General features: G+C 35.2%; 1 protein-coding gene across 6 annotated transcripts in view; it reads right to left on the bottom strand.

Annotated features, from left to right (window-relative positions):
* The window catches only part of UBR2 (ubiquitin protein ligase E3 component n-recognin 2), a 126,463-nt gene that overhangs the window by 76,126 nt on the left and 36,802 nt on the right, over window positions 1-13,535 (bottom strand). For 5 of the 6 annotated variants that reach the window (XM_029943301.1, XM_029943299.1, XM_029943298.1 and 2 more), the window contains exons 3-4: window positions 7,715-7,793; window positions 6,175-6,288 (exon numbers count right to left, since the gene is read on the bottom strand). In XM_029943301.1, coding sequence (XP_029799161.1) covers window positions 6,175-6,288; window positions 7,715-7,793 — 193 coding nt within the window. Of the gene's footprint in view, window positions 1-6,174; window positions 6,289-7,714; window positions 7,794-11,700; window positions 11,806-13,535 lie in introns of those variants that run through there. The other variant, XM_029943297.1, reaches the window with a different exon arrangement.

Raw genomic sequence — 13,535 nt, 5'->3', positions numbered from 1 at the left:
TCAAACTAGAAGAATACAAAGCATATTGTTGAAGAGATTATCTGTGCTTATGTTAGAAGGCAGTGGGAATTATGGAAAACTAGTCTTTTTATATGATAATGTTTGATTTTTAAATGTAAGCATATACTATATTACAATAAAAATTTTAACTGTTGTCATATGCAAATAAGTTATGGATAAGGAAAAATTACATTTTTCTATATTGTCCAACTAAAGCAAGTAATAAACTAGAAACCAGTCATCGAAACAAACTCATTTTATTTCATGAGTTGACCTTCTAACAAGTAACTAATACACATTTCAACTTATAAAAAATAGGTTCATGAATAATACCACTTTTGGTGATCACTGATAGACGGATAAAGAGGTAGCACACATATACAATGGAATATTACTCAGCCACAAGAAGGAATAACATCTTGCCATTTGCAACAATGTGTAGGACTCCACAGGTTATAAGGCTAAGTGAAGTTAAGTCAGACAGAGAAAGACAAATACCGTATGATTTCACTCATATGTGTATTTTTTTTTTAAGTTTGAGAGAGAGAGCACAAGCAAGGGATGGGCAGAGAGAGGAGAGAGAGAATCCCAAGCAGGCTCTGTGCTGTCAGCATCAAGCCAATATGGGGCTTGAACTCAGAAACCATGAGATCATGATGTGACCTGAAACCAGAAGTCAGCTGCTTAACACACTTAGCGACCCAGGCGCCCCTCATCTGTGGAATTTAAGAAACAACTGAACAAAGAAAAAAAGACAAGAGACAGACTCTTAAATATAGGGAATCAAACTGGTAGTTACCAGAGGGACAGTGGCGTGGTGGGGGATACGTGAAAACAGGTGAAGGGGATTAAGAGTAGTACACTTATCATGAGAAGCACTGAGTAATGTGTAGAATTGTTGAATTGCTATATTGCACATCAGAATCTAATATAACACTGTATGCTAATTCTGTGGGAATAAAAAAATACCACTTTTATCTGTTTTATTATTAGGAGTTTTAAATTAGAATTTTATTAAAAAAACAATCCCACTGCTAAGAATTACTTTAAAAACCAGGGCAATGTAGCATTATCAACAACAGTCAAATTATGGTAGGAGTCCAAATGTCCACTAACTAATGAATAGATAAAGATGTGGTATATGTATATGTACACACACACACACACACACACACACACACACACACAGAGGGATATTACTCACCCATGAAAAAAAGAAATCTTACCATTTGCAACAATGTAGATGGTGCTAGGAAGTATTATGCTAATGGAAATAAGTTAGTCAAAGACAAATACCATATGATTTCACTAATATGTAGAGTTTAAGAAACAAAACAAATGAACATGGGGGCAGAATAAAGAGGAACAAAATCCAAGAAACAGACTCTTAACCACAGAGAGCGAACTGATGCTTACTGGAGAAGAGGTGGGTGGGGGACGGGGTGTACAGGTGATGGGTGTGAGGGAGGACACTTGCTATGATGACCACTGGGTGTTGTAGGTAAGTAATGAACCATTAAAATCTATACCTGAAGCTAATATTCCACTGGGTAACTAACCAGAATTTAAATAAAAATCTGGAGAAATAAGTAAAATCAGGGCAATATACTGTATATGAGTTCTATTACTGGAGTCCATATTACCATTAAGACACTCTGGGTGGCAGATGGGTGGCTCAGTCGGTTAAGTGTCAGAGTCTTGACTTCAGCTCAGGTCATGATCTTCTGGTTCACGGGTTCAAGCCCCACACTGGGATCTGCACTGACAGAGCTGAGCCTAATTCTCTCTGTCCCTCCCCTGCTCACATTCTTACATGTGCACTCACTCACTCTCTCTCAAAATAAATAAACTTAAAAAAAAAAAAACACTCTGGGCAAGTAGGACACTTTGGGTAAGTTTTTAAATCTCTAAAACCAAGCTTCCGCAGCTATAAAATCTTTTAACAGCAGTATTTATCTAACAGGACTGCTCTGAAAATTAAATGAGATAAACAAGGTAGAGTACTTAGCATAATTTTTAGCTATTAATAATCACAAATCTGCATTCATTTGAGATGAGAGCAGTATCCATAAGGGAAAATTTCAGGTAAAAAATAAAAAAGTCTTCACTGAGGTATTTCATTCAGTACATTTGTTACTGAATTAAATTTCATTCCAAAAAGGATTTATATAATACTCTGGTTTCTCTTCAGATCATATAAATCTTTCGCCTTTTACCAAAAAGGATTTATAGCAACTTAAGAATAAATACATCAGTGTAATGAGATAGTATCAAAAAATAGATGTACAAAGTGGGCAAAACCGAAAATAAAATGAAATCAAGATAATATCTGTTTATTATAAAGGAAGATCATATAAATTTCCAAATAGCTACTACACATAGGCACTGTTTCCAAATACTTGGTTCTGTTTCCCAGAAGTCTCAACAAAAGGAAACACAGTTACCAGACTCAGAGTAAGAGGAACAGAATACTTCCTAATGCAGAGACCTAAGTTCTTATAGTTCCTATGAAGATGATCAAGAGACACTCCACTCTCCCTACTTACCCCCGTGCCCAAAGGGCCCATTTGGAAACCTGGCTGGCATTTACTGTTGTTGCGGTGGCGGGAGATACTACTGTCATTTAGTGAGTGGGAAATGGGTATAGTAACCACAATGCTTCTGATAGCATGTATCTGGGGTCAGCAAACTTTTCCTGTGAAGAGTCAGACACTAAGTCTTTTAGTTTTTGTAGACTACAGGGTCTTTGTTGTAGCTACTCAATTTTGCTGTTGCAGTGGAAAAGCAGTTACAGCCAATACACAATCAAACATCGCTGTGTTACAGGGGCACCTGGGTGGCTCAGCAGGTTAAGCGTCAGCCTTCAGCTCTGGTCATGATCCATAGTCTGTGAATTCGAGCCCCATGTCAGACTCTGTGCTGACAGCTTCAGATTCTGTGTCTCTCTCTCTCTCTGCCCCTTCCCCATTCTCTCTCTCTCAAAAATAAACATTAAAAAAAATAGCTGTGTTGCAATATAATTTTGTTTATAGACACCAAAATCTGAATTTCCTACCATCTTCACATGCCACAGATACCATTCTATTGATTTTTTTCAAATATTTAAAAATATAAAAACCATTCCTAGTTTATGATGGTGCCAGTAAGGCAGGCCTCTATGGGGCCATAGTTTGCTGATCCCTGGCTTATACAAAAACAAAAACAGTCCTATCCCAAATGCCAAGAGTTGAGAAGATCTATGGAACTTCTAAACATTATCTCTACAGAAGTATATTATCCAGCTTTTTTCCTTAAGATGCAGGCTAAACGTATAACAGAAAGTTATATTCAATAAAAACAATTCTATGAGAGACTAAAAAAGTACATTGTAATATTACATAGCTTTCTTCCATTTCAAGCATAAAACATTAAAAAAAGCTATATATATATATGTATGTGTAAATTTAGTACGTGGGGACCAGGAATGCTAAACATAATGCTATTTTAAAAATAGCTTCTCTTACAGTCTTATCCTTGAGGACTTTATTTCTTTTAATTGAATTCTTAAATAGGAATTAAATGGCAGAGTCTGGAGGTTTTATTCTCTGTCAAGTTGCTGAGATATATATTCTCCAGGCAAAACCATATAACTTCAGCCAGGCAGGCAATCTTGCTAACATCTTCCTTAAATTCAGGAAATTAACTCAAGTCTTCAATATTTGATAGCTACCCAACTTACTTACGAGGATAAAGTCCACAGAGTAATTGCAAGCAAATTTTCTCCGAAAATTATTTTCAGTCTATCTAAAACAAAATTAAAAGGTAACAAAGGTTCTAAGGTTTTTCTTGCTAAATAATTTATTTAGGTGAAACAACAGAAACCTAACCATTCATCCAAGTTGTACCAAGTATCAGCGTTTCATTCCTTTCTATGTCTGAGCGATAGGACATTATCTACGTGCCGCAATTCATCTATTCATTCATCCACTGATAGACATTACAGCTGATACTCATTTGAATACCTGCTTTCAATTCTTTTAGAGATTTACCTAAGAGTGAAATTACAGGCTCATGTGGCAACTCTATGTTTAATCTTTGGAAGAACAAACTGTTTCACAGCACTGAATTATTTTGCATCTCCTTTAGCAATGTACCAGGGCTCCAATTTTTCTACAGCCTCACCAACACATACATTCCTTTTTTTTTTCTGATTATAGCCATCTTACTGGGGGTGAAGTGGTTTCAATTTGCATTTCCCTAATAACTAATGATGCTGAGCATGTTTTCATGTGTTTGTTGGTCATGTATATTATATCTTTTTCGGAGAAATGTCTATTCAAGTCCTTTGCCCATTTTTAATGGAGCTGTTTGTGGTTTTATTGTTCAGTTGTAAGATATATATTCTGAATACTAAACCTTTCTCAGAAATATTAAGTCCCCCCTTATCCATGGTTTCAGTTACCACCAGGTCAGTTGGGAGACCAGAAGCAGATACACTTTCTTTTAACATATGGTCAGAAGGTCCACAGGAGCCTAACATTATGTCACAATGCCGACAGCCTTCACCTCACTTCATCTCATCAGAAGGCATTCACATCATCACAGGAAAGGTGGGTACAGTGCAATATTATCAGAGCGAGTGAGTGCATACTCACCTAACTTCAATTACAATATATTATTATAATTGTTCTCTTTTATTATTAGTTACTACCAGTTTCTTACTGACAATAAGCTAAACTTTATAAATTAAACTTTATCATAGGTATGTATGTATGTACAGGAAAAAACATAGTATATATAAGGTTCAGTACTATCCACAATTTGAGGGATCAACAGGAGGTCTTGGAACATACCCTCCATGGATAAAATGGCACTGTATACGATTTGTAAATGTTTTCTCCCATAGTTTTATACCAGTTTTCAACTTTTCATTAGAAGGGCAGTTCTTTTTGTGAAAAATATTTGTCTTGTACTTTTACAAATGGAAATCCAATCCAATATATAAAAGATAAAAATGGAGCTCCTCCAGCAGAAGTGGAGAAATCGGAAACTCTGATCACTGGGTGTCTGTTGCAAATCCTCACTTCCACAACGCAAATGAAACACAAAACATATGTTTTCCATAGCACTCCATCATCTCACACAAATTTTAATCTGTCCTAAACACAATGCAACATAGTCTCAAAGACTCTGTCCAGAGCGCCTGGGTGGCTTAGTCAAGCGCCCAACTTGAGCTCACGTCATGATCTCACAGTTTGTGGGTTCGAGCCCCGCATTGGGTTCTGTGCTGACAGCTAGCTCAAGCCTGGAGCCTGCTTCTGGTTCTGTGTCTCCCTCTCTCTCTGCCCCTCCCCCACCTGTGCTCTGCTTCTGTCTCAAAAATAAACTTAAAAAAAAAAATTAAAAGACTCTGTGCCACACCAAAAAGTGCTGGCCAAATATTTGAGACTTGTAAGGTATGTGGACCAGGAAGTACTATAAATGTTCATTTGCTCCAGATCTGTAGCAGACCTACTAACAACGCAGAAGTACTCTGAATGTATTTACCTCTCTACTATTTAAAAATAAAATCTGAAATAAGGATGTTGAATCAAACATCAGACTGCCATAAACAGCAGCAGTGATTTAAGTATTTATTTAGTAAGAGTCTACTATATCATTACAAATATCACTTAAAGAAAATAATGCAGAATCAACAATTTTAAAAAGCACATATTTACAGCTGGAGTGACTGTTATTTGTACTTTGCTATTTATACTTGGTCCCATCACACAGCCAATGACACTGATATGCCAGATGGTTATTAGAATTGGCTCCCATGTATAGTTATAGAAAAGAAGGGTATCGGGCCTACAAAATCTTAGTCACAACACAAATATACCAACTTAACCAATTTAACTAATCTATCCATATAGGAAAAATAATGTTTCAGTAATAAATGAGGACTTAAAGCAAAAGCTCACATAGGAAGTCCAAATTAAACTAAATTCCCAGAATTACAAGTGAGTACTACTAGCAACAGTATGGCATACATAAAATGCAAAGACCTTTCAAAGTAGATCTAGTCACTGGTAATAGTGACAGGACTATTTTCCTTATCCATTTCTCATAACCTAATTCCTATGTCTGAAAATATTTCAAACTTGCGGTTAAAACAATATTTCCTTAAAAACAACTTTGTGAAAACGTTTTTACCTCTTCTTCCTCAATTTCAGAGGTGTTAAGTTCATGTTTTTGACAGTAAGGGCCCTCTTTCCAAGCTTCAGTGTCACCACAGTCACAGAAACCTCCACCTCCTGATGTTGTCATCTTGAAAAAAAATTGTAAAGTATCTTGTCAATATGTATTTACTGAGGGCTATCAGATTATAAATAAGAATATCAAGTGCTAAGGAAATAACATTGCCAAAAAGTTTCATTTCTTTGGAGGAGTAAAATATAATAAAAATGCCAAACCTCTTGATGTTTTGAAGCTTAAATAAGCCTAAGGTAATTTAAGTGATTTTGAAATGAAATAAGCTACTTTGTAGTGTCTAGTCTAGTCTAAAGAGGTAAGATGCGTCTATCTACAGGATTTCCTTAATTAGGAAAATCATGAGGGTTTTCCTGCTGGGCTCTGGTACAATGTTGGCATTGATGCCACCTGGTTACAGTGCTCTAATGTGATATACTGGCTTCCAGACTTGTAAACATTACTATGGTTGTATTCCCCCAGAAGATTGCTGCATCTGATGAGGGAAAGTGACCAAGAAAAACTACAGAAATAGTTGGTTTCTTCTTTTCTAATGCCCTCTAAATAGCATTCTTGGACAAGGAAAGAAGCTCAGGAAATATAAAAGTGGACTGTCAGGTCAGAAAAAGTTTTCAACACCTGCAGGTTCACAAATTATTCATACTTCCCTAAGATATGGCAATGATTCAAGGAATCTGGCAAATAGAACTTGTTATAGGAAAGTCTGCCTTTGATGCAAATTTTAGAATGGGACCTATTATATTCTGCCCAAAGAAAGTATCTGTGTGCTGTCTATAAAACTATAATTAATGTAAATCCACAAATGACAATTATCCCCCAGGGCTATGCCAAAAACCATAAGGAGGTGGCCATTTAGAAAATGATGACCCTATAGCTTTTATTCCTCTTCTGGTTACCTCAGATAAGCAGACCAGCTTAAAGGAAACTGAGATTCTCTTACTGATTTATGAAAATAAAAACGTGCAAAGACACAAGGGGTTCAATTTTGTAGCTGCCTTAGTTCATTATTAGCAATCCTAGGGTAGAATGAAAAAACAAACAGGAGGTAAAGTCCTGAGCCAATGGGGCTCTTGAATTAATGGTAAGACTGCAATATTTCCTCTCCTATTTCATTTGAGGGTGAAAATTTCCAGCTACTAACACTTCTTAACTTTTGAATGCTCATGGCTTAGCCTTCAATTTCTAGTAGAGGAACCAGGATAGGCTTCATTAATCTGCCTTTCCTCGTATCCTTGATTTAAAAGCAAACATACCTGACTTTCTGAAAAGTGCTGATTGCATTATAGCAGTAGAAAAAAAATAAAATAGGTGGGTCTTATGTTCTGGAGTTGGGCTCTTTTCCGCGATGTAGTAGATGCCTTTTAATATTTCTTAAACCATTCTCCCCCATTTTAGTGTTAAATCTTGGAACTTAAAAATGGCAGAAAAAGCATCTAATAAAAAAGTTAATAGTGGGTATGGTTATTATCTGGGCATTACTAACCCTATATCGATGGTCTCTGTGAATACTTCCCAAAAAGCACTCCATGCATAAAACACAAGTTGGGTCAACTGCACAGTCTCTGTAAAGTTAAAGAAAAAAAAAAATCAGAGTGTCATAAAATAACTGTATATTTTACAACATAATATTTCAATTGGAATCCATCCTAGAAGAGCCAGAATAGTGAAGTGTCCTGGTGTTAGAAGGAAATAGTCCCAAAAGATCTGTGAGAACTAAGTCAGCTTAAGAACCTGTTTCTCATTCTGGATGTGTAGATTTCATACTAGATTTGGGGAAATCAAGTTTCCATTTCATTTCAGTCATTTCATTGGCTTTCATCATACTGCTAACCAGACACATTTACAGATCATACCCTACACAACAGAATCCCTACACTTCCATGAAATGAGATGCGGTGTTATGAAAATCTTTAATAAAGTTCCCCTTAGCCTATTTCCTGTATCCTCACAGGCAACCATTCTACTGTGCTTACTATGTGCCCTTTTATTTGTATATGCTCTTGCAAAATGTATTTGGGTGCAAGTATTTTTACTGCATGGAACTCTCATTGTGCTACATATCTCATTGTTACATTTACACTTCTATAACCTAATCCATTCATTTTCTACGTGTACATCTGATTAGCTGTTTCCAATTGCCACATAGTATGTTATATCATGTATCCAAAATATTTTATCTCTCTATTCTCCCTGCATTGGACACCTGGATAATGTCCAATGCCTTTCTACCATAAATAATGCCATATGTAATAAACACTGTGTAAATAAATGTTCTCTTACAGATATGTCTGCGACTTTCTTTGGCATATAAACTCAAGAGAAGAATTGCTGGGTCATATACATGTTAAGTTCTTATTCTGAGTGCCATGCTATGGTCCAGAGTGGCTACATATCCCCATCAGTGTATGAGGGTTTTTATAGCCCTGCATCTTCATCAGCATTTGGTTTTACCTGGTTTTCTAATATGTGCCAGGTCAACATATTTGAAATAATATCCTATTGTTTTAATCTGCATAGCCCTGATGGCTAATATCTTTGAACAACTCTTTATATGCTTCCAACTTTTGAGGTTTCCTTTTCTATAAATTGTCAATGTCTTTGCCCATTTTTCTACTGGGACCGCTTTATCTTATTCGCAGAATCTAATCTAGAGAAAAAAAAGCAACAGTAAACATTGCAAATATTATCTCCCATTTATCACTTGTATATTTGTTTTGCCTATGGGGTCCTTTGTTAAATAGAACTACCTATTCTGGTATAATTAAATTCACATACACACACACGCAATTGGTTTATACTTTGAGTTTTTAGGAAGTTCTTTCCCCAACCCCAAGTCACAAAAATATTCCTCATTTTCTTCTATTAATTTTTTGGTTTTATCTTACACATTTAGGTGGAATACACTGTACCTTTGTATATGACGTAGACATCTCCTTGGGTCTACATCTAAGCTCTCTAATATGTGTGAGTGATCTATTTGTTCTCACACCACACCACACCATATTACTATGGCTTTGTAGGAGGTCTTAATAGCTGGCAGAGTTAAATTGCCTTTTATTCTCTTTTGAAAAGTTGACTCAGGTATTCACAAACTCTTCTTTATTCTTCCACACATCACTTGGGATAAGTGTATAGAGTGCCTCAAAAATATCCAGCTAAAATTTTGACAGAGATTACTTAGAATTTATTGATAAGCTTCAAGAGTAAGAACATTATTAAAAGAGTAAATTATCATGTCTATGATTCCTTCTTAAGTCTTTTACTGAAGTTATATAAGATTTCTTCAAAAGAATCCTTTATATTCTTGATTAGACTAATATCTAGGTCCTCTCTAGTTTTATTTTAAATGATAAGTATTTTTTAAACATCTCATTTTCTCGGCATTCTCTCTTTTGCTGTCCTGCCCACTGCTCCCTTGGGTGTATTCAATAAGCTTCCAATTTCCTTAAAAAAAAAAAATCTCATTTTCTAGTTGCTTAAGGATGATGAAAATAGTATTTTTTCGTACCCTTGATCAACTCAAGGCAGTTCTAATAGTTTGTTGATTCTGTTTTCTCCCAGAGTGAGTGAGTATACAGTCTATATACAACAATTTTCTCCTTCCTTACAACCTTTATACCTTTTTATTTTTCTTCCTTTATGCTGTTGACAAGAACCTCCAGTAATATATGAAGAAAGCAGTAATAGTAGGCATCTTTGCCTTATTTTAAATATTAAAGTAGAACATCTCTAAAGGTTATCTATTAGTATTATGTTCCCAGTAGGTATACAAAGAAAGTGTCCTTCTACCCAAAAAAAAAAAAAAAAAAAATCAAGGATATATCTTGCCTTTTCTATATAAACTGTACTTCAAGCTAATCAAAGAACTGAGGAGGGACTGTTTTTCTTCTATAGAAGACAAGCTAATAAACAAAAAAAAATTAGAATATTTTGCTACCCTCAAATAAAAAATAATGATCTAGACCACAAGCATCAATTACTGCTAAAACATAAGATAAAAAGGGTAACGAAGACCTTTATAATGGTTGCGTCTGCAAGGTACCTAAACCCACTGATCATCATAAACAAAAAAAACAGACAGGTATAATGTGCTTCCTGACGTGAAGACTTAAGAAGTTACACACTAATATGTATGAAGTTATTATTCACACACACACACCCCAATACCACTTAACAATTTAATTATGCCTAAGTACCTGTTTAGAGGAAATACAGGGAATAAAGAAACATGTTAAGCAACACCATGGGGACACAACAAACAAATCCAGAATGTGGAAAATCCCACAGAACAAATGACCTGTTTTCTTAGTGATATATATGGAAAAGAATAGAAAAAGAAAAAAAGAGGGACAGAAACTACTCTATATTAAAAGGAAAAAAATGAGGAATAACAGCCAAATGCAATGTGTGAACTTTGAATCCACATTTATGAGTCAATCAGGATAATTTCCACTCAGGCTTGATTATTAGAGAATATTAAGGAATTAGTATTAATTTCTTAGGAGGTTAATGGTTGTAGAGAAAAAAGCTATATTCTGAGTACTGATAAAAAGACATGCAGTCTGGAATTTGCTTTAAAATAATCTGGCAGGGCAAGAAAAGAAGTGTCTGTGTATATGTTTGTGCATGAAACAGTTGCCATATATTAGTGATTGCTGAAGCTGAGCAATGAGTACGTGTCAGATCTATTACACCATTCATCCTATTTTTAACATGTTTGAAAATGTCCATAATAAAACATTTCTAAGAATGCAATACCCAAATATTCAATAGTTTCTTTATATGTACTTTGCTAAGAATTTATATCATAAACAATTATTGAAATTTATAAAATGCCTTCCAGAATCAAATCAGAAAAACATTTTTTCTTCTCTCAACTATTAAAATGGTGAATTACATTAATAACTGTTTTAAAGATGAACTATCTGGATTCCTGAACTAAACTCCATTTGATTATGATGCATCACTCTTTTAGTATATTCCTGGATGGAAACAGCTAATATTTTATTCACGATCCTTTCAGCTACATTAATAAAAGAAATGGCTTTATAATGTCTTGAATTTATCAGAGACTAAAATCAAGATTATATCAGCCTCATGAAGAGTGAAGGCAGTTTTCACTGTTTTTCCATTTTCTGTAGTAACTTGTGTAAGAGAAGAAGTAATTTTCCTTTGAAATTTGGTAGAACTTACCTATATAATCATCTAGGTATGGGGTTTGTGGGAGGAAGATTTTTAATTACCATTCCAATGTTTCTCATTGGAATGAGTATTCAAGTTGCCTATCATTTTTCTATGAATTTACCCATTTCATCTAGGTTTTTAAATTTTTTTAAGCATTTAGTTATTCCTAATTCTCATATTTCAGAGGTTACCAAACTTTCTTGGTTCATGGCATCTTCAGAGTCTCCATAGTTTTTTTTTCAGGGGCCCCTTAGACTAAAAGAAACATAAAATTGTTCTGCTTACCAAATAGGCTCAAACAATGTAGTTGGGCACTAGACAGTTTATCAACTCTTAGAATCAAATCGTCAACACTGCAACCTTCATTGCCTCTTCCATGAAGTATTTGCTTTCAATCACAGCAATATAGGGGACCTAGCTTGGCAAGATATGGTATCATGAAAAGGAATGCAGTGAGCATGATTTTCAATCTTTGCTTTGAATTTTATGTATCTATATTCTTTTTCTTATTCAGTCTTGCAAGAAAAATGGCTTAACAATTCTAGAATCAATACATCTTTTACTTTTGTTTTATTTTCTGAATCTTTCATTTCTCTTCTTTTTCCTTTGAGTATACTCAATTCTTCTTGTAACTCACTGAACTGAATGTTTACATTGCTTATTTTTCATCTCTGAAATAATTTTACTCATAAAGTTGTAAAAATAGTCCAGTGTTCCTTTATAACCTTACCAAATTTTTACCAAGGTTAAAAATACAAAGAAATTAATATTAGCACAGTATTATTAACTAGAGCCCTTATTCAAAAGTCATCACGTTTCCCCACTGGGGACCCTTTTTCTCTTTCAGGATACAATACAGGATCCCACGTTGCATTAGATGTCATGTCTCCTTCATCTCCTCCAAGTTCTAACAGCTCCTCAATCTTGTCTCCATTTTTGTGACCACAACCTTCTGAAGAGTGTCAGTTCTTTTGTAGAGATCCCACAATCTGGGTATGACGTTTTCCCGATTAGACTGAGTTATGCATTTCTGGCCATAATATCACAGAAGTGGTGCTCTGTCCTCAGTACAAAATAACGGGGCACAAGATGCTGATTTGACAGGTCTTAGTACTGGTGGAGTTAACGTTACTTACTTTGTTAAGGTGGTGTCTGTCAGATTTCTTTATTGCAAAGTTGCTACTATATCTTTTATAATCAAGTATATTTGGGGAGATATTTTGAGACTATGTAAATATTCTATTTCTCAAACTTTCATCCACTAGTTTTAGCATCTACCAATGGATCTTGTCTACAATTACTGTTATGTTATTTGCCTAATGTGATTTTCTATTTCCTTCATTCCTGTTTTATTTATTAATTGGAATTTTTCAGTATGGAAAAACTACAGAAAACATTGCTCCCATTCATTTATTTATTCAAATACTTGGTTTTATCAGTGTGGACTTATAAATACTTATTTTTTTCTATGAGTTATAGTTTAATCCAATCATTATTTTATTGCTTAAACTGTTTCAACTGTGGCCACTGGCAGCTCTCTCAGATTGGCTCCTATACCCTTTCAACATGTCCCCTCCTTTTTGGGGGGATGGGCAACACAAGACATTTCAGACTTATTTTGTATTTTCTTTGTCCCAGCCCTGTAATCAATCATTTTATCATGAACTTCTGATTCCTTTTACTGGACTTTGGTATTTAGAAACCATTATCTGGGTACTAGGTGTGCTCACTGCTACAGGAGTTCCATTGTTTCTAGGCCCTTTCAGCAGACAGCCAGGAAATTATATTTTTAAAAATAATTTTATTTTATTGTTTCATCATGATAAGTGTACTCTTTAATCTCCATCATCTATTTCCCCTATCCCCCACCAACTTCCCCTCTGGTAACCGTCAGTTTGTTCTCTACGGTTAAGAGTCTGTTTCTTGGGGCACCTGGGTAGCTCAGTTGGTTGAGCCTCAGACTCTTGGTCTCAGCTCAAATCATGATCTCACGGTTCGTGGGATCGAGCTCGGAGTTGGGTTCCATGCTGACAGCATGGATCCTGCTTGGAATTCTTTCTCCCTCTCTCTCTCACTCAAAATAAATACACTTTAAAAAAAAAAGTCTGCCACTTGGATCA

The sequence above is a fragment of the Suricata suricatta genome, chromosome 7 (assembly GCF_006229205.1).
Source record: "Suricata suricatta isolate VVHF042 chromosome 7, meerkat_22Aug2017_6uvM2_HiC, whole genome shotgun sequence".
NCBI lineage: Eukaryota > Metazoa > Chordata > Mammalia > Carnivora > Herpestidae > Suricata > Suricata suricatta.
Note: the sequence above shows the minus strand (reverse complement) of the source record. Positions and strands in the feature narration are given on the sequence as shown.